The sequence below is a fragment of the Leopardus geoffroyi genome, chromosome C1 (assembly GCF_018350155.1).
Source record: "Leopardus geoffroyi isolate Oge1 chromosome C1, O.geoffroyi_Oge1_pat1.0, whole genome shotgun sequence".
Taxonomy (NCBI): domain Eukaryota; kingdom Metazoa; phylum Chordata; class Mammalia; order Carnivora; family Felidae; genus Leopardus; species Leopardus geoffroyi.
Window position 1 is genome coordinate 36,090,868 of NC_059328.1, and position 20,474 is coordinate 36,111,341.

Below are 20,474 nucleotides of genomic sequence, written 5' to 3' on the forward strand. Positions count from 1 at the left end.
GTTAGCTTTATGGACTTATGATGAATTAATGTCATAATTTGTGTGACAGATTTAGCCAGAACACTTGAGTACCTATTTTTCAGTGGGGTGGAGGAGTTAAGTGTATTAGCTCAAGTATGTAAGTGGGAAAAGAGCCCTTCTGGTGAATCTGGGGGGGAAAGGCAACAAACTATTCTTAGATTTGTTTTAGATGAATTCTGTTATTTGGTAATTCTGCTATTTCCTTTTTTGAGGTGAGGACAGAAAAATAAATGGAGTAAGTGTGTTGAAATTATTTCTGAATAAGAGCATCACCTTGTATTCTTAAGACAATTTAGGGGAGCTTGGGTGACTCAGTCAGTTGAGTGTCTGACTTCAGCTCAGGTCATGATCTTGTGGTCAGTGAGTTTGAGCCCCGCGTCGGGCTCTGTGCTGACAGCTCAGAGCCTGGAGCCTGCTTCAGATTCTGTGTCTCCCTCTCTCTGCCCCTCTGTTTGTGCCCAGTCTCTCCCCCTCTCTCAAAAATAAATAAACATTAAAACAAATTTTTTTTAAAGTATACTTCTGGACACCTGGCTGGCTCAGTACAGAGCATGCAACTCTTGATCTCTGGTGGTGAATTCAAGCCCTATGTTGGATGTGGATACTACTTAAGTAAAAAATTTTTTTAAAGATAAAAACTACATTTATCATGATGAACACTGAGCAATGTATAGAATTGTTGAATCACTGTATTATACACCTGAAACCAATATAACACTGTTAATTGTACTGGAATTAAAATTCTTTAAAATAAATTTAAAAATTTTAAATGAAGTCCACCTTAAAGATTACACACAAAAAAACTGGTAAAACTAATGAACAAATTTTGCAAGGTTTTGTTTTTTTAAGATTTTATTTTTATATAATCTCTATATCCAACGTGGGGCTCCAGCTTACAACTCCCAAGATCGAGTGCATCCTCTACTGACCAGTGAGGTTGCCCCTGCAAAGTTTTAAGATACTAAATCAACACAAAAATCAGTTCTGTTTGGGGGCACCTGGCTGGCCCAGATGTTGGAGCATGCAACTCTTGATCTCAGGGATGTGAATCCAAGCCCCACGTTGGGTGTACAGATTATTTAAAAGTAAAATCTTAAATCAGGGCACCTGGGTGGCTCAGTCAGTTGAGTGTCAGACTCTTGATTTCAGCCCAGATCATGATCTCAGGGTCCTGAGTTCAAGCCCCACATTGGACTCCATGCTAGTCATGGAGCCTACTTAAAAAAAAAAAAAAAATGAGTTATGCATTTATATAATAACGAATGATCTGGAAAGTTAACAGTTCATTTAAAATAGCACCAGGGGTGCCTGGGTGGCTCAGTCAGTTAGTTAAGCATCTGACTTTGGCTGTGCTGGTAGCTCAGAGCCTGGATCCTGCTCCAGATTCTGTGTCTCCCTCTCTGCCTCTCCCCTGCTTGCACTCTGTCTCTCTCTTTCAAAAATAAGTAAACATTAAAAAAATTTTAAATAACATCCAAGTGTTAGATACTAGGTATAAGCCTGACCAAGGAGGTGAAAAACTTATACAAACTTTTGTAATAAAAAGTACAAAATGGGTGACTGCATGGCTCAGTGGGTTGAGCGTCCAACCCTTGATCTTGGTTCAGGTCATGATCTCATGGTCTTTAGATCCAGCCCCACATTAGGCTCTGCGCTGACAGTGCAGATTCCGCTTGGGATTCTGTCTGTCTTTGCCCCTCCCCTTCTCTCTCTCTCTCTCTCTCTCTCTCTCTCTCTCTCTCTCAAAATAAGTAAACATTAAAAAAAGTCTGAACCTGCAATGGAAAGTTTAGTTAGAAGATGGAAGTCAGGTCTTGATTATTCAAAATTATTTTATTGATTGTAGATCCCTGCTTTTTAATTTTACATAGTTTTTTTTTTTTTTTTTTTTAAAGAATTAGTTCTGAGGTAAAAGTACAAGCAAGGCAAGTCATTCAACTTAAAAAAAAATTTACCAGCCCGTTTTTCAGTATATTTTACTGAAGTGTAACATACTACAAAAAGTACACAAATGGAAAACGTACAGCTGAGTTTTCACAAAGGAAAATTAAAAACAAAACACTGTGGAACCCAGAAATCCCCCTTTTAATCCCATCACTCCCATCAAGAATAGCTCTTCTGATTTCTAACATACTTGTTTTGCTAGTTTTTAAAAAAAGCATTTATCTATTTTGAGAGATATAGAGCGAGAGAGAGAATCCAATCCCAAGGAGGTTCCATGCTGTCACTGCGGAGCCCTACATGGGGCTCAGGCTTGATATACGAAGGGTGAGATCATGACCCCAGGCAAAATCAAGAGTCTGATGCCTAACTGACTGAAATAAATGGTATTATGTACTGTATGTAGTAATGTCTTTTTTTTTTTTAATTTATTTTTAGTTTTATTTTTTAATGTTTATTATTGAGAGACAGAGTGTGAGCAGGGGAGGGGGCAGAGAGAGAGGGGGAGACACAGAATCCAAAGCAGGCTCCAGGCTCTGAGCTGTCAGCACAGAGCCCAAGGTGGGGCTCGAACTCACAAACTGCAAGATCATGACCATGACCCGAGCTGAAGTCGGTTGCCCAACCAACTGAGCCACCCAGGTGCCCCGATAATGTCTGGTTTTCTTTTATTCAACTTTGTGAGAATTGTTCACATTACATACTGTTTCAGTGATCTCTGCTGTATATTGCTTCACTGTATGAATATGTCCTACTTTATCCATTCTATCATAGGCAGACGTTGAGCTTACATTTATGTGTAAGGGTACCTTAAAATCTAGAGTGGATGATAGATGATAATAAATTTCTATGATGACTAGGTATCTGGAAAACTGTATTGTTTCTGGTTGCCACTGTGGGCCCTGGTTTTTCCCATTTCTCATGGTGGCAGTAGTGGGGGAGATTCTGCAAGTTAAGATTTCATTCTTTTAGAAGAATTTTGTGAAGCAGTTTTCTTGTCTCCCAGGTTATAAGCATATTTCCCCTATATTTACTGATCATTTGTTTCAGTTACTAGAGGTACTGTGGTTAAGGAGAGAGAAGAGGTGGTGTGCCTGGGTGGCTCAGTCGGTTAAGCATCTGACTTCAGCTCAGGTCATGGTCTCGTGGTCAGTGGGTTCGAGCCCCACGTTGGGCTCTGTGTTGACAGGGTGAAGCCTGGAGCCTGCTTTGGATTCTGTGTCTCTCTCTCTGCCCTTCCCCCGCTCTCTCTCTCTCTCTCTCTCTCAAAAGTAAACGTTAAAAAATTTAAAAAAAGAGAAGAGGTCCCTCTTGTCATGTCAGATGGAGTCTCCACTACTGGACTATAGACTGTAAATACATAGATTCGAGAATGTCAGTGATAAAATGTGTGCAGATGATTGTCTTCATTTACCCATTTTAAGGTGAAAGTAACTGGGTGATTAATTTAGACTGCATGGTCAGATATTGCCATTATGAGATGTGAATGACAAGGAGCAGCTATATGAAGATTCTAGTACAGAAACTTTATTCATAGAAATAAGGATAGCAGAAAATAGGGTTAGCAGGTTGGTAATTTTGGCGTGGTGGAGAAAGGTCTGTTTCTGTTTGCTTAGTGAAGTGTGAGGCAAGTTCTGTTTTGAAGCAAGGAGGAATGTAGTATGATGTAGGACATTTGAAGAAGAAATAGTCATTATGGAGAGTGGGAAAAAAACACATAGGGGATGTGTGGTAGGATTGCCATTGTTGTCTCTGTTTTGGGTTTGTGGCCAAGAATGTAGTGTTAGGGTGGGGGTTACAGAGAGAGAGAGACTCTTAAGCAGGCTCCATGCTCAGCGTAAAACTAGATATGGGGGCTTGATTCCTCGACCTTGGCATCATGACCTGAGCTGAACTCAAGAGTTGGATGCTTGAGGCGCCTGGGTGGCTCAATCGGTTAAGCCTCTGACTTTGGCTCAGGTCACAATCTTAGGGTTTGTGGGTTCAAGCCCCATGTCTGTCTCTGTGCTGACAGCTCAGTCTGGAGCCTGATTCAGATTCTGTGTCTCCCTCTCTGTGCCCCTCCCCTGCTTGTGTGCGTGTTCTCTTTCACTTTCTCTCTCTCTCTCTCTCAAAAATAAACTTAAAAAAGACAAAGAGTTGGACGCTTAACCGACTGAGCTACCCATGCACCCCTGTGGCCAGGAATTTAAAATGAGCCCATTCAGTACTGTTGTATGTTTTCTTAGAATGTTCATTCAGATGCTTGGCAATAACAGACACAAAATAGATGGTTAGAGGGTTGAGACCTCCCTCTTGTGGAACTTAAAGGTTTTATACAAGAAAAGTCTGAATATAGTACAGTGTCTTCATAGGGGGTTTATATTAAAAAACATCTTGAAGATAACCATTGGAAATTCCCCCCTTCCCCCCCGCCCCCAAGTGGGCGCGGAGCCTGCTTGGGATTCTCTGTCTCCCTCTCTCAAAAAGAAGTAAACATTAAAAAAAAAAAAAGTGATGGGGATTGTAGTACATTCTCCTTCCTTAAAGTGAGTGGTCACTATTTAGCTCCAGCTGATTGTGTGAGAAGGTAAGGCCATATTGGCAGGTATCAGATTTTTAAGAAATATTTTAATTTTTAACAGAAAATACATTCCTGATTCAAAATCCATAAGGATCGTTATACAGTGAAATGTCCTTCTACCCCTTATTTTGTAGTCGCATAGTTTTTCTTCTCAAGTGGGAATTTATTATATGTTCCTCAAAGACAACCTTCTGCATATAAAAACAAATGGTATGTAGTTATTCTACATTGTTGTATAAATGGTAGCCTATTTGACACATTTCTGAACATTTAGCAATATGTCTTGGAGATCATTCATCAGGGCATAGTTACCTTAAATTTTCCTTAATTTTTTTTTTTTTTTAATTTATTTTTGAGACACAGAGAGACAGCATGAACAGGGGAGGGTGAGAGAGAGAGGGAGACACAGAATCTGAAACAGGCTCCAGGCTCTGAGCTGTCAGCACAGAGCCCGATGCGGGGCTCGAACTCACGGACTGTGAGATCATGACCTGAGCCGAAGTCGGATGCTCAACTGACTGAGCCACCCAGGCGCCCCTTCTTAATTTTTTTTTTAAATTGTATTTATTTTGAGAGAGAGTGGAAGGGCAGAGAGAGAGGGAAAGAGAGAGAATCCCAAGCAGGCTCTGCACCGTCAGTGCAGAGTCCAATGTGGGGCTCAAACTCACAAACTGTGAGATCATGACCTGAGCTGAATGAAGTTAGACACTTAACTGAGTGAGCCACCCAGGCTCCCCTTAACTTTTTATGACTGCCTTGTATTCTGTTCTGTGGGTATCTCATAACAAATTCGCTATTGATAGACATTTGAGTTGTTTCCAATATTATTACAAATAGTGCTACAGTGAATACCTTGTAATAAACCATGGACTAGTATATCTGTAGGGTGATTTATTGTTATTTTTACTTCAAAAATTTTAATTCCAGTGTAATTAACCTACAGTGCTATATCAGTTTTAGGTGTAGCAGTGAATATAGCAGTTCAATTCTATACATTACTCAGTGCTCATCACGATCAGTGTACTCTCAATCCCCTTCACCTATTTCACCCCCCCCCCCCCTTCCCTCTGGTAACCATCAATTTGTTCTCTATAGTTAAGAGTCCAGTTTTTTGATTTGTCTCTTTTTTCTTTGTTCATTTGTTTTGTTTCTTAAATTCCACATAAGACTAAAATGTTATTTGTTTTTCTCTGACTTATTTCACTTAGCATTATACCCTCTAGATCCATCCATGGTGTTGTAGATGGCAAGATCTTGCTTTTTCTTTTATTTATTTTGAGAGAGAGAGAGAGAGAGAGAGAGAGAGCAAGCACACAAGCAGGGGAGGGGCAGAGAGAGAGGGGGAGAGAGAATCCCAAACAGGCTCCTGCACTGTCAGTGCAGGGCCCAGGGTGGGGCTCAAACTCAGGATTTATGAGATCATGATCTGAGCTGAAATCAAGAGTTGGATGATTAACCGACTGAGCCACCCAGGCACCCCAAGATCTTGCTCCCTTTTTTTTTTCTTTTCTTTAAGTTTTATTTATTTATTTTGAGAGAGAGAAAATGAGCCAGGGAGTGGCAGAGAGAAATCCCAAGTAGGCTTGCAGAGCCCAATGTGGGGGAGACCCGCAAGATCATGACCTGAGCTGAAACCAGGAGTTGGGGGCTTAACTAGCTGAGCCATCCAGGCACCAGGATCTTGCTCTTGTTTATGGCTGAGTAATATTCCATTATGTATATGTGCCACATCTTTACCCATTAAGATTAGGTTTAAAGAAATTGAGATATAATTGACAGTAGTTTCAGGTGTACAACATAGCAATCCAACATTCGTACATGTTACCAAATGATCACCATGGTAAGTCTAGATAGGACTTTTTTTTCCAGTTTTAAACTAGCTCTTATAAAAATGGACAATGTGTTTAAAAGATTCTGGGCTTAGAAATGGTGGATTGAAGGTGATAATGCAAGCACAAATAGCAAGACAATAGCAGAATTGACCCTTTTATAGTTTGTATTCCTAGCTCTTTGTTAGCCACATTAGGTTGAAAACAATGGTTGTCAGTAGTAAACCCATTAGCAGATACTTTGAAAATAAACTGTTCAAGATAATGTTGTGTTGTGTTGTTTTGTTTTGTTTTGTTTTTAAGTAAGCTCTTGGCCCATTGTGGGGCTTGAACTCACCACCCAGGATCAGGAGTTGTTTGCTGTACTGACTGAGCTAGCCAGGTGCCCTAAGATAAAATTGATCTGTTAACAAATGAGAAAGTAACTGTTTTTCAAAAGATACATGCTATGGAGAGAGTTGTTTGTATGTTTGTTTGTTTATTTTTAATTTTATTTATTTTTAAATTTATATCCAAGTTAGCATATAGTGCAATAATTATTTCAGAAGTAGATTCCAGTGATTCATCCATCCCTTATGTATAAATAACACCCAGTGCTAGGCCCAACAAGCACTTAATGCCCCTTAATGCCCCTTACCCATTTAGCCCATCCCCACCCACCCACAACCCCTCCAGCAACCCTCAGTTTGTTCTCTGTATTTAAGAGTCTTTTGTCCCCCTCCCTGTTTTATTAATTAATTAATTAATTAATTAATTAATGTTTTATTATTTTTGAGAGAGAGCACGAGCAGGGGAAGGGCAGAGAGGGAGGGAGACAGAATCCGAAGTAGGCTCCAGGCTCCAAGCTGGAATGAAAAGACCCAGATATGGGGTTCAAACCCATGAAGTGTGTGATCATGACTTGAGGTGATGTCTGATTCTTAATCGACAGACACCCTGCCCCTCCCTGTTCTTATTTTTGCTTCCCTTATGTTCATCTGTTTTGTATCTTAAATTACTCCTATGAGTGAAGTCGTAGGCCATTTTCTTTCTCTAATTTTTTTTTTATTTTCTAGTAAGACTAAATTTATTCAGTACCCTAGTAAAAGTTTTGATTATAAGTATCCAACAGTATAAAAAGTACAAAACAGATTTGTAGATTTCTAATATATTAATACAAAGTGCATGACTACATACAGTGCATCCTACAGGCAAAGAGGTGGAAGGGGAAAAAGAAGGCTGTGGTTGAGGTCTGGTAATAAATAAATACAGAAGTAGAGACGATCCATATTATAGTATATTCTACCACCAATACTGTAGCCAAAATGTACAAAAAAATAAAAAAAAACCATTTGGAAACAACAGGAGGAATATGATAATGGCTGGGACTCTTGTAATCACCTCAGAGGCTGTGGGAGAGCCAACCCAACTCACGGTGTAATCTGTGCATATGGTGGCTTGTAGTTTTTGCCATAAGGAAGAAATAACAAAATTTTAAGTTTAGATTAAGAATTATAAAACTATATGATGCCCATAAAAAATGGCTCACTCCTTACTGTTATTTATACTATCTAATTTTTAAAATCCAGTTTTAAAAATAAGCACTGAGTCATGTTATTATAAGGTAGGCAAACGATCCTCCCTAATTATGAGAGGTCTGAACCGGTGATAGGTTATTCCCGAACGTTTAGAAAAGAGGCAATGACAGTACTTTGGTTTGGGTTCAGGTAAAAAGGCCTCAAATGAAGATTTTGGAATCAAAGAGCTCCGTGTTCAGGATGCATCATCTAACATCTCAATGTTCACAAAGCCTGACTAAAAGAAGTCAAACCTAAACCAGCCCACTCAGCATTAACACACACCTCTTTTCTTTTAGAATTTTACTTTAATATAGAGTGGAAAAAAAAAACCCAAAAACCCCAGACCCTAATAGGTTAAAACCAGTCAAACAACCCCAACTCACTCTACACAGACAAAACCTTCACAAATGTCAACTGAAGTAATCCAGAGCTAAAACTGAATTGCGCAGATTTTCAATGAAGTCACCAGTCATGTAACACAAACAAAAGTCAATTATTTACACACTAGGCAAGCCCTCTAAGAAATGTGCCCCAAGCAGCATTAACCTTTGTTTTTTGTGTGTGCCATCCTGAAGACGTGCACATTTTTTTTTTGATAATTTAACATTTTTAATAGAATGTGATCTCTACCATGCGGTAAGGCTTTGGTTCTCTTCATTTAGGATTGCTCATCCTAAAACTTGACATTTCCCCAGAGAAGCTTTGATTCTGCTTTAGAAGTTTCAATATAGATTAAAATCTTTATCAAAAATGAATATGGAAGGAGGTGACAGAGGATGCAACATATATACTCAAGTTGCCTCTCTGTATGTTTAGAAACTACTCCTTCGAGGCATTTGCACCAGAGAGCTTAGTCTGTCCTGCTTAATATTCAGCAGTACAGGTTTGAATCATCAGAACCTTGGCAAGACCTTAAATTATTGACAGCTACCTCTTGGGGCAAGTCCATGTTACTGAGTTATGACAAATTTATTATCATGAAGGAAAACAAGTATAGCCAGCCATCTTAAAAATGCCCAACACTGCTTCTCAATATAGAAAGACTAAAACTACATATGTTTATCATACAACAAATCCCATCTCTGTCCCCTGAAATTCCCCTAGATTCATTCATTAGAAGGGGATTAAAAAAAAAAAAAAAGACTTAAAGAGCACTTTACAGCAGCATCAGCTTTCCTGTGAAATACTCAGCATCTTAAATATTATGTATACTTTTTTTCTTTTAGTAAGCTAGACACTGGCTTCAGAGTTTGTGGAACTGGAGGAGAAATAACAACCCATTCAAAACTATTCTAGAAAGTGTCTTTTGGCAGAATAGCAGGTATCCAAGTTAAAAATAGGAGGGTTTTGTTGCTTTGTTTTCTTTCCAAAATTTAAATTGTTTTTTTGTTCCCCTTCTACCTAAACCTCAGTCACCACTCCTGAGTGGAGATGGGCAGAGGCTCTGGCCCCTGCTCCTCCAGCTTCTCAGCAGCTGCTTTCTTATTGTTGCAGCAAGGCTTGAATAGATGTGTGTCAATGAGAACTTCTCCAAAACGGCCTTTATAGATCATCCCACAACGTATTTTCTGTCTTTTCCAGTATGTGAGATCTAAAAAGGAAAAAACTGGCGTTCTGTTAGAGCCAGAAGCCATCTCTGTATCTGAGCCATCATCTGACTGGTTACTATAACAAGGAGACTGAGCTGGGGAGGCACTTGAGGTGGTACTGTGAGCATCAGAATGGTGATGTTTGAATTCCTTCTGTAGTTTACTGATTTGGTTGCTTTTTATCATGTTTCCAGATAAAGTTTTCACTTTCTTTGGTTTCAATGTTGTCTTCAGACTGGGTCCTGCCCTTGCATCTACCACATGCTTCCAGTTTTTTTGTGATCCTGCTGGCAATTTCTTCCATCTTTTCACAAGCAGGACACAGGCATTACAGATGTCTCCTGAACCAGTCTCACGCGACCCAAAAGAGCTCTGGAAGTCCTTTTCATAGCGTTTACTCTCGGTGAATCGAGAACTGGAGGACTTAGCTCTGCAAATACAGCAGCCCTCTATACTTTGGTACATCTTTGGCTTGTGAAAACCAAACATCTTTTCTTCTGGGCAATAGTCTTCCAAAATCCTGTCTTTCTCTAATTTTGCTTAGCATAACACCCTCTAGCTCCATCCATGTAGTTGCAAATGGCAAGGTTTCATTCTTTTTGATTGCCTAGTAATACTCCATTGTGTGTGTGTGTGTGTGTGTGTGTGTGTGTGTGTGTGTGTGTACACCCCACATCTTCTTGATCCATTCATCGGTCAGTGGACATTTGGGCTCTTTTCATACTTTGGCTATTGTTGATAGCGCTGCTATAAACATTGGGGTGCACATGCCCCTTTGAAACAGCACACCTGTTTCTACCTACTAGTGCAATTGCTGGGTCGTAGGGTAGTTCTATTTTTAATTTTTTGAGGAACCTCCATACTGTTTTCCACAGTGGCTGCACCAGTTTGCATTCCCACCAGCAGTGCAAAAGAGATCCTCTCTCCCTGTATCCTCGCCAACATCTGTTGTTGCCTGAGTTGTTCATTTTAGCCATTCGGACTGGTGTGAGGTGGTATCTCATTGTGGTTTTAGTTTGTATTTCCCTGATGAGTGATGTTGAGCATTTTTTCATGTGTCAGCCATCTGAATGTCTTCTTTGGAGAAGTGTCTATTCCTGTCTTTTGCCCATATCTTCAGTGGATTTCTTTTTTTGGGTGTTGAGCTTGATAAGTTCTTTATGAATTTTGGATACTTACCCTTTATCTGATATGTCGTTTGCAAATATCTTCTCCCATTCTGTTGGTTGCCTTTTAGTTTTGCTGATTGTTTCCTTTGCTGTGCAAAAACTTTTTATTTTGATGAAGTCCCAATAGTTTGTTTTTGTTTTTGTTTTTGTTTTTCTTGCCTCTGGAGACATGTTGAGTAAGAAATTGCTGCTGCCGAAGTCAAAAAGGTTTTGCCTGCTTTCTCCTCGAGGATTTTGATGGCTTCCTGTCTTACATTTAGGTCTTTCATCCATTTTGAGTTTATTTTTGTATATGGTGTAAGAAAGTGGTCCAGGTTCATTTTGCTGCATGTCACTGTCCAGTTTTCCCAGTACCATTTGCGGAAGAGAGTGTCTTATTTCAATGGATATTCAGTTCCTGCTTTGTCAAAGATTAGTTCGCCATACGTTTGTGGGTCCATTTCTGGGTTCTCTATTCTGTTCCATTGATCTGAATGTCTGCTTTTGCGCCAGTACAATACTGTCTTGATTACAGCTTTGTAATACAATGCATCTTGAAGTCCGGGATTGTGATGACTCCGGTTTCGGTTTTCTTTTTCAGGATTGCTTTGGCTATTTGGGGTCTTTTCTGGTTCCCTGCAAATTTTAGGATTGTTTGTTGTAGCTCTGTGAAGAATGCTGGTGTTACTTTGATAAGGATTGTATTGAATGTGTAGATTGCTTTGGGTAGTAATGACGTTCTAACAATATTCTTCCAATCCAAGAGCATGGAATATTTTTCCTGTGTGTGTGTGTGTCTTCAATTTCTTTCATAAGCTTTCTATGGTTTTCAGTGTGTAGATTTTTCACCTTTGGTTAGAGCTGACAGCTCAGAGCCTGGAGCCTGCTTTGGATTCTATGTGTCTCTCTCTCTCTCTCTCTCTCTCTCTCTCTCTCTCTCTCACCCTCCCCTGCTCACTGTCTCTCTCTCAAAAAAAAGTTTTAAAAAATAAAGATATTATATTTATAAATATATATAACTTGTATATATTTTAAAATATATATATAAATATATAAAATATAAAAATTTATATGGGGCGCCTGGGTGGCGCAGTCGGTTAAGCCTCCAACTTCAGCCAGGTCACGATCTCGCGGTCCATGAGTTCGAGCCCCACGTCAGGCGCTGGGCTGATGGCTCAGAGCCTGGAGCCTGTTTCCGATTCTGTGTCTCCCTCTCTCTCTGCCCCTCCCCCGTTCATGCTCTGTCTCTCTCTGTCCCCCCCAAAAATAAATAAACGTTGGAAAAAAAATTTATATAAATATAAATAAAGATATATTTACAATCCTCATTTACTGTTGTCAATGCTTTTTATTTATGTATATACAAACTTCTTTTTTTGGGTGTGTAGATCCAAATTTCTACCCGGTATTATTTTTTCTCTGTCTAGACTTCTTTTAGTATTTTTTTCATGAAGAGGATTTATTTCTTGTATTTGAAAGATACTTCATTAGCTACAAAATAGGGTGATATTTTTTTGTGTTTTGCCCACCCCTCCCCCTCCCCCATTTTAGAGATCTGACTACTATGTTTTGGCTTACATTGTTTCTAACAAGTTGCCATTCTTAAATTTGTTACTGTGATTATACAAGTCTCTTTTTTTTCCTTTTGCCTGATTTTTATGTTTTGTTTTCCCCCCGTCACTGGTTTTCTGAAACTTTTAAAAAAGACTTATTTTTGGGGTGCCTGGGTGGCTCAGTTGGTTAAGCATTTGACTTCAGCTCAGGTCATGATTTCGCAGTCCATGAGTTTGAGCCCCGCGTCCGGCCCTGTGCTGACAGCTGGGAGCCTGGAGCCTGCTTCGGATTCTGTGTCTCCCTCTCACTGCCCATCCCCTGCTTATGCTCTGTCTGTGTCACTCTCAAAAATGAATAAATGTTAAAAAAAAATTTTTTTTAAAGACTTATTTTTAAATAATCCCTACACCCAGCGTGGGTCTGGAACCCACAACCCTGAGATTAAGAGTTGCATGCCATACCAACTGAGCCAGCCACAAGTCCCTTTAGCAGTTTATGAAATGCTTTGGTGTGTGTTTTTTCATATTTCTTTTGCTTGGGGTTTGTTTTTTGGATCTGTAGATTTATACTTTTCATCAAAACTGGCAAGTTTTCTGCCATTGTTTATTTTGTAAACTTACTGCTTATTGTTTTTATTGTGTTTGTTTTGGTTTTGCCATCATTTAAGTATTTTCCTCCATTCCTTTAAATATTTCCTTTCCCGGGGCGCCTGGGTGACTCAGTCGGTTAAGCAGCCGACTTCGGCTCAGGTCATGATCTCACAGTCAGTGAGTTCAAGCCCCGCGTCCAGCTCTGCTGACAGCTCAGAGCCTGGAGCCTGTTTCAGATTCTGTGTCTCCCTCTCTCTGACCCTCCCCCATTCATGCTCTGTCTCTCTCTGTCTCAAGAATAAATAAACGTTAAAAAAAAATTAAAAAAAAATATTTCCTTTCCCATCCATATCCCTTCAGGCAGCCAGTCAACATGTATGTTTGTATGCTTAGTGTTTCATACTCACAAAGTTCTTTTTTTTTTTTTTTTAATGTTTATTTATTCTTGAGAGAGAAAGAGAACAGTGGAGAGGCAGAGAGAGGGAGATGGGATCCAAAGCAGAGAGCCTCATGCGGGGCTCGAATTCATGAACTGTGAGATCATGACCTGAGCAGAAACCAAGAAGTCAGATGCTTAACCGAATGAGCCACCCAGGCACCCCTGTTCTTTTTGTTTTTTTAAATCTTTGTGTTTTCGTTTAGGTAGTTTCTACTGCTATTTTTGAGTTCTTTTTTTTTTAAGTTTGTTTATTTAATCAAACTCAATCTATACTCAATGTCGGTCTCAAACTCACAACCCCAAGATCAAGAGTCACATGCACTTCCAACTGAGCAAGCCAGGTGCCCCAAGTATCTTTAATTCCTGATAATGTTCTTCTTCACCGTCTGATTGATGTTAATCCTATTAAGTGTATTTTTGTCTCCAGAAGTCTTTCTCTTTGTTATTTATTTATTTATTTATTTATTTATTTATTTATTTATTTTTCAACGTTTGTTTATTTTTGGGACAGAGAGAGACAGAGCATGAACAGGGGAGGGGCGGAGAGAGGGGGAGACACAGAATCGGAAACAGGCTCCAGGCTCTGAGCCATCAGCCCAGAGCCTGACGCGGGGCTCGAACTCACGGACCGCGAGATCGTGACCTGGCTGAAGACGGACGCTTAACCGACTGCGCCACCCAGGCGCCCCTCTCTTTGTTTTTTAAAGTATCTTCTATTTCTCTCCTGCTCATGCTTTGCTTTACATTCTTGAGTATGTGGAATACATTTTCTTAAATTTTTCTACTTATTTTTGAGAGATGCTCGGGGGCAAGGGCAACAGAGGATCTGAAGCAGACTCTGCGCTGATAGCAGAGAGCCCTATGTGGGACTTGAACTCAACAAACCATGAGATAGATCATGACCTTAGCTGAAGTTGGACTCTCAACTGACTGAGCCACCCAGATGCCCCAGAGCATGTGAAATACATTTTAAATAACTGTCTTAATGTCCTTGTCTAGTTCTGTCATCTATGTCCTTTTTGGGTCTGTTTCTATTGAATATCCTTTCTTTATTATGGATTTTAATTCCTTGCTTCTTTGTTTGCCTGATAATTTTTTACTTATGTAACTTACCAGATATTGTGAGGTTTGTTGCAGTGCTGGGTTTTTGTTTTTTGTGTGTGTTTTGTTTTGATGAACATGAGTGGGGGAGAGGGACGAGAGCGGGGGAGAGAGAATCTTAAGCAGGAGCCACATGAAGGCTTGATCCCACAACCCTGGGATCATGACCTGAGCCAAAATCAAGTCAGACGCTCAACGGACTGAACCACCCAGGTGCCCCTGTATGTATGTTGTTTGTTTTGACTCTGGGAGGCAGTTACTTGGAAACAGTTTGGTCCTATTGAGGATTGCCTTTATGTTTTGTTAGGCAGGCCTGGAACCAGGTCTCCAGTGTTACTTTAACTCCATTACTAAAGCAGTACTTGCCCTGTGTGGTATAGGTCTTTCTACCTTGGCTATTGGGAACATGAGTTATTCTAGACCCTATGTGATATCTGAAGATTGTTTCATCTACTCATTTCTAAGTAATTCTTATATAAGCCTCAGTTTTCTCAAGCAGAAGCTGATTGAAGTTAGCCAAAGGCTGGAGGGAATGTTCTGCAGATATCTGAGCTTGCTATCTCTTCATTCTGTCCTGTAAATTCTAGCCACCAAAGCCTCTCCAAGCCCCAAACTCTTGTCTCAATTCTGTGAGACAATACTCCTTTTGGGTTGCTCCTCTATGCTGTGAACAAAATTCTGTAGGCAGTAAGTTGGGGACACTTGTAGGACTCCTCTCATTTGTTTCCCTTCTCTCAGATCACTGTCCTGTGCTACTACTGTTCAGTGTTGAAAACTGATGTTTCATGTACTTGGCCATTTTTTTTATTTGTTTGAGGTGGGAGGGTGAATCTGGTACCTGTTAACTTCCATCATGGCTAACAGTGAAAGTTAAATAGTACTGCAACTTACCCCTCATTTGTGTGGGATATAAAACATTTTGTGTATTTTTGTTGCCACTGGAGTACCTCAATGTTTGTAGCATGTATATGTAGCATTCATGTGTTTGTTTTTAGTGCTCATACTCTGTTTGGATATTTAATGTTACTACCACATTGTGTGGTCCATAGACTAATGTGGTTTGTGAACTGTTTGTTACTGGTCTACAGAGAGAGAAGTATAAAAATTTGGAGTAAGCATAATTTTTTAAAATTTATTTTGAGAAAGTGTGAGTGGGGGAGGGCAGAGAACAAGAGGCAGAGAGAATCCCAAGTAGGCTCCATGCTCAGTGCAGGTTTGATCTCACAACTGCAAGATTATGACCTGAGTGGAAATCAAGAGTTGGATGCCTAACCACTTGAGCCACCCAGGTACCCCTGGAGTGAGCATTATTTTATAAAAATCCATTTGATGGGGTGCCTGGCTGACTTCAGTTGGAAGAGCATATATATATGCCTCTTGATCTCGGGGTTGTGAGTTTGAGTCCCACATTGGGTATAGAGATTACTAAAAATAAATAAAATTTTTTTAAATTTTTTTTAACGTTTATTTATTTTTGAGACAGAAACAGAGCGTGAACAGGGGAGGGGCAGAGAGAGAGGGAGACACAGAATCTGAAACAGGCTCCAGGCTCTGAGCGGTCAGCACAGAGCCCGACGCGGGGCTCGAACTCACAGACTGTGAGATCGTGACCTGAGCCGAAGTCGGATGCTTAACCCACCAAGCCACCCAGGCGCCCCTGAAATAAATAAATTTTAAAAAATACAGCAAGGAGTGATTGTTAACAAAAAAACCCATCTGTTGTACACTGGAAATAAAAAATCTGGTCCTTCAACCACTGGTAATTTGAGGAGCTATGTGTTGGAATCTGCCCAGAATGACTAACTTCACTAAGGGGTTAGACATCACTGGCTAGGTCAGAAAGTGTTTGTAGATAAGGATCCAAAGCCATAATTCCAGGATTCTGGGCAGATTATTTGTCTGCTTACTTACCTGCAGCTAAATACTGCCTTTTAAACTGTGCCTCATCCCTATGGCTCTAGCTTTGAAGTCTCTCTATTTTCAACCTGGTTTTTCCCCATTCCTCAGGGCTTTTCATCAAACTTGTTGACTAATATATTCACAAAAGGATTAGGAGTTGGAAGCAAAGATTTGGGATTCTGCTGAAAGTAACTGACTTTTTTTAATTTTATTTTAATCTTCAAAGCATTTAAGCATTTTCTAGGACTCTGACTCCAATATAGTTAGTCCCCACCTGTCATGTAATCTCTTCTCCCTTTCTCTGTCCTTCTAAACAAGTGTCCCCTCTACTGTTTTAATGTTTGGTTGGAGACGGTCTCCAATGCATACAGTAGGCACTAAAATTAAAATGTCTGTTGAATTTAAATATTTACTGAATTGAGTAAGCTGTTTTTTCATTGATCATTTGTTTTGTCCATTTTGCTTGTGTTATTTCATTTCTTTATAAGTTTGTTACAGCTAAACAAGAAGAAAGTCCAGTTTGAAAAACTAATGGACTCCATTCTGTGTGTATGTGTGTGAGAAAGAGAGTCAGTAATTGTCTAATAGGAGAGCCCTTTTAATCTTCCATATATTCCTTTTTATTTTAATTATTATTACTATTATTATTATTTTATTTTTTATTAAAAAATTTTTTTAATGTTTATTTTAGAGAGAGTGTGAGTAGAGGAGGGGCAAAGAGAGAGGGAGACAGAATCCGAAGCAGGCTCCAGGTTCTGAACTGTCAGCACAGAGCCCTATGTGGGGCTTGAACCCATGAACGTGAAATCATGACCTGAGGTGAAGTTGGATGCTCAACTGACTGAGCCACCCAGGCGCCCCTATTTCATTATTTTTTTAAAAAACTTTTTAATGTTTATTTTATTTTTGAGAGAGAGACAGTGTGAGCACGGGAGGAGCAGTGAGGGAAACGGAATCTGAAGAAGGCTCCAGGCCCTGGGCTATCATCACAGACCCTGATGCTTGAACCCACGAACTATGAGATCATGACCAGAACCAAAAGTCAGAGACTTAACTGATTGAGCCACCCAGACGTCCCGCATACTTCCTTTAAAAAAATTGTTTTTTTAAATTTATTTAAGAGAGAGATTATTGGGGGGAGGGGGTGCAGAAACAGAGACGGAAGGAGGGAAGAGAGAGTGCCCACACGAGCATCCCAGGCAGGCTCTGCACTGTCAGTGCAGATGCCGGGCTTGAACTCCCAAATCATGGATCATGACCTGAGCCGAAATCAAGAATCAAACACTTAAACCGACTGAGCTACCCAGGCGCCCCTATCTTTTAAGCTTCTATTTATTATCATATTTCTAGCTTTCTTGTGGTATGTACTCCCAATTCTAATTTATTGCTTCTGAGTAATACTTGGTAGTATAAAGTACCTGGTAGTCAGGTTGCCTCTTTCTGTGTGTTCTTTCTTTTCCTTTTCTCCATTTCACCAGTTAACAGCATTCTTGGGTCTCATTTGAGATCTGGTGTGCTTTGGGGGCACATTTATAAATGATATAAATGATATCCTTCTCTGGATATTACTTTTGGGATATACATGAAAACTGATAGTAGAGCAGGTTAAAATGGCAAGAATTTAAGTTAATACCAAATAATCTACAGGATTCCTAAGTAGTAACTTAAATCAACCATATCTTAAAGCCTGTCTAAATACAACTGTATTGTAAAGAAAATGCAAATGCAATTGTATTGTAGCTTTTTCTCTCACTTTATTTACTAATTTTCAGAATAATGCAGTGGTTTCCTATTATTCTTCAAAGATAATGAGTTCTTTGTTTTTGTTTGTGTCATTGAGAGTGCATCGATTTAAACATATTCGAAGTTTTCAATCCATTGTAGCTGTTATTTTTTTGGTGCTCAAACTGACTCTTCTTTGCACCAGTGGGATTTTATCCAGGCTGGCTCTTGAATCTGCTTTTGTAATATTTTTGTAAATTATTATGAAACATGTCAAATTTATAGAAAAGTTGCAAAAATGGCACAGAGAACTATTCATCTGCTTTTCCCTGGATTCCCCGTATTTGCTTTATAATTCCTTTTGGCATGACCATAAGTATATAGAACTCCTAAGTCGTTATTAGAAATAGCTTTGTTGCTTTCTGGCATGAAAGCCAAAGTCACCTTTGTATTTTCCCTGTCCCAGCTTAGAATCTGTTAACTTCTCAATGGAATCTTGGTTCCTTTTAGTGAGAAATGGGATTTTAGGCATATAGTCTGGGTGCTAGGGGTGGGGTACTCATTGCTACTGAGTTGGTCATTATTTCTAGGCCTTTTCAGTAAACGCCACTATGAAATGTTTTTTTTTTTTTTTTAATTAAAAAAGTTTTTAATGTTTCGTTTTGAGAGCAAGCGCGTGCTGTTTCTTTTTGAGAGAGGGCAAGTGCGTGCAAGTGGGGGAGGGGCAGAGAGAGAGGGAGACACAGAATCTGAAGCAGGCTCCAGGCTCTGAGCTGTCCGCACAGAGCCTGATGCAGGGCTTGAACTCAGGAACCATGAGATCATGACTTGAACCAGTCGGATTCCCAACTGACTGAGCCAGCCAGGTGCCCCACAACTATGAAATGTTTTAAAGATACTTATTAAAACTTTTCAGGGGCGCCTGGGTGGCGCAGTCGGTTAAGCGTCCGACTTCAGCCAGGTCACGGTCTCGCGGTCCGTGAGTTCGAGCCCCGCGTCGGGCTCTGGGCTGATGGCTCAGAGCCTGGAGCCTGTTTCCGATTCTGTGTCTCCCTCTCTCTCTGCCCCTCCCCCATTCATGCTCTGTCTCTCTCTGTCCCAAAAATAAATAAACGTTGAAAAAAAAAAAAAAACTTTTCAAAAAATGAATGTTCTTGAAAACTTTGCTTCTTTGTTTTTTAAAGAACAGAAAACTTATTTTTAGTGAGAAGTTAAGCAGAATGTGAGATTTTTCAGTAATGCATATGTTGCATTATAATAAATACTTCACTTTCATCCACCTAATCATAAACTTAAAGCTAGGATGTGACCATCACTGTAGTATATCTCATGACTAGCAAATACGTATTTAACAGATACTTGAATGAGTGAAGATTGAATAGAAGTAAATATTGGTTTTAAGATCTTAATATCCTATCAGGCATTTAATAAATGGTGACTCTTCTTAAGGCTTTTTAAAAAAAATTTTTTTAACTTATTTTGAGAGAGAGCCAGAGTGTGAGAGTGGGGGAGGGGCAGAGAGAATCCCAAGCAGGCCCCACACTGCCAGCATAAGGCCCAACATGGGGTTGAACCCATGAACTATAAGCTATGACCTGAGCTGAAGTCAAGAACTGGATGCTTAACCAACTGAGCCACCCAGGCACCCTCTTTTTATGGCTTTATATTTTTCTTAATTTATGTAATTTCCAGGCTTAAAATAACCTCATTTTTGTTTCCTCTTAATGTTTCATTACAGGATTGAAGAAGATGCTCCTGCTCCCTCTACCTCTGCAGATAAAGTGGATAGGTAAGATTGTTTACAGAGTACAGTTAGATTTTATCTCTGGAACATAAACTTAAGAACTATATAACTTGAGGGCAGTGTCATTATTTATTAAAAACATTTTTTTTAATGTTTATTTTTTGAGAAACAGAGCATGAGTGGGGGAGGGGCAGAGAGAGAAGGAGACAGAATCCGAAGCAGGTTCCAGGCTCTGAGCTGTCAAGACAGAGCTGGATGTGGGGCTTGAACCCACAAGCCATAAGATCATGACCTGAGCCGAAGTCGGTTGCTTAACCAACTGAGCCACCCAGGCACCACAGTATCATTATTATTATTTTTTTAATTATTATTTTTTAAAATGTTTATTCACCCTTGAGAGAGAGAGAGAAAGAGAGAGAGAGAGACAGAGCACAAGCAGGGGAGGGGCAGAGAGAGAGAGAGGGAGACACAGAATCTGAAGTAGGCTCCAGGTTCTGAGCTGTCAGCACAGAGCCCGACACAGGGCTGAAGCTCATGAGCCATGAGGTCCTAGCCACCCAGAGAAGCCCCTATACTTGTGTGTAATTTAAAGTATAGTCTTGGGCCACCTGGGTGGCTCAGTCAGTTAAGTGTCCGACTTTGGCTGAGGTCATGATCTCATAGTTCATGGGTTCAAGCCCCACATCAGGCTCTGTGCTGACAGCTCAGATCCCGGAGCCTGCTTCAGATTCTGTGTCTCCTCTCTGCCCCTCCCCTGCTCACGCTCTTGTCTCTA

The 20,474-nt window shown here is 40.0% G+C and overlaps 2 protein-coding genes across 8 annotated transcripts in view; one reads left to right on the plus strand and one right to left on the minus strand.

Moving 5' to 3' along the window:
• Positions 1 to 20,474, plus strand: part of LOC123597798 (nuclear autoantigenic sperm protein) — a 40,852-nt gene that overhangs the window by 4,113 nt on the left and 16,265 nt on the right. For all 7 annotated transcript variants that reach the window (XM_045477157.1, XM_045477151.1, XM_045477155.1 and 4 more), the window contains one exon: positions 19,694 to 19,744. In XM_045477157.1, coding sequence (XP_045333113.1) covers positions 19,694 to 19,744 — 51 coding nt within the window. The remainder of the gene's footprint in view (positions 1 to 19,693; positions 19,745 to 20,474) is intronic.
• Positions 9,202 to 10,108, minus strand: LOC123597805 (SIN3-HDAC complex-associated factor-like). The gene has a single exon (XM_045477178.1). It carries the CDS (start codon positions 9,989 to 9,991, stop codon positions 9,326 to 9,328), a length of 666 nt encoding a protein of 221 aa, XP_045333134.1. The 5' UTR covers positions 9,992 to 10,108; the 3' UTR covers positions 9,202 to 9,325.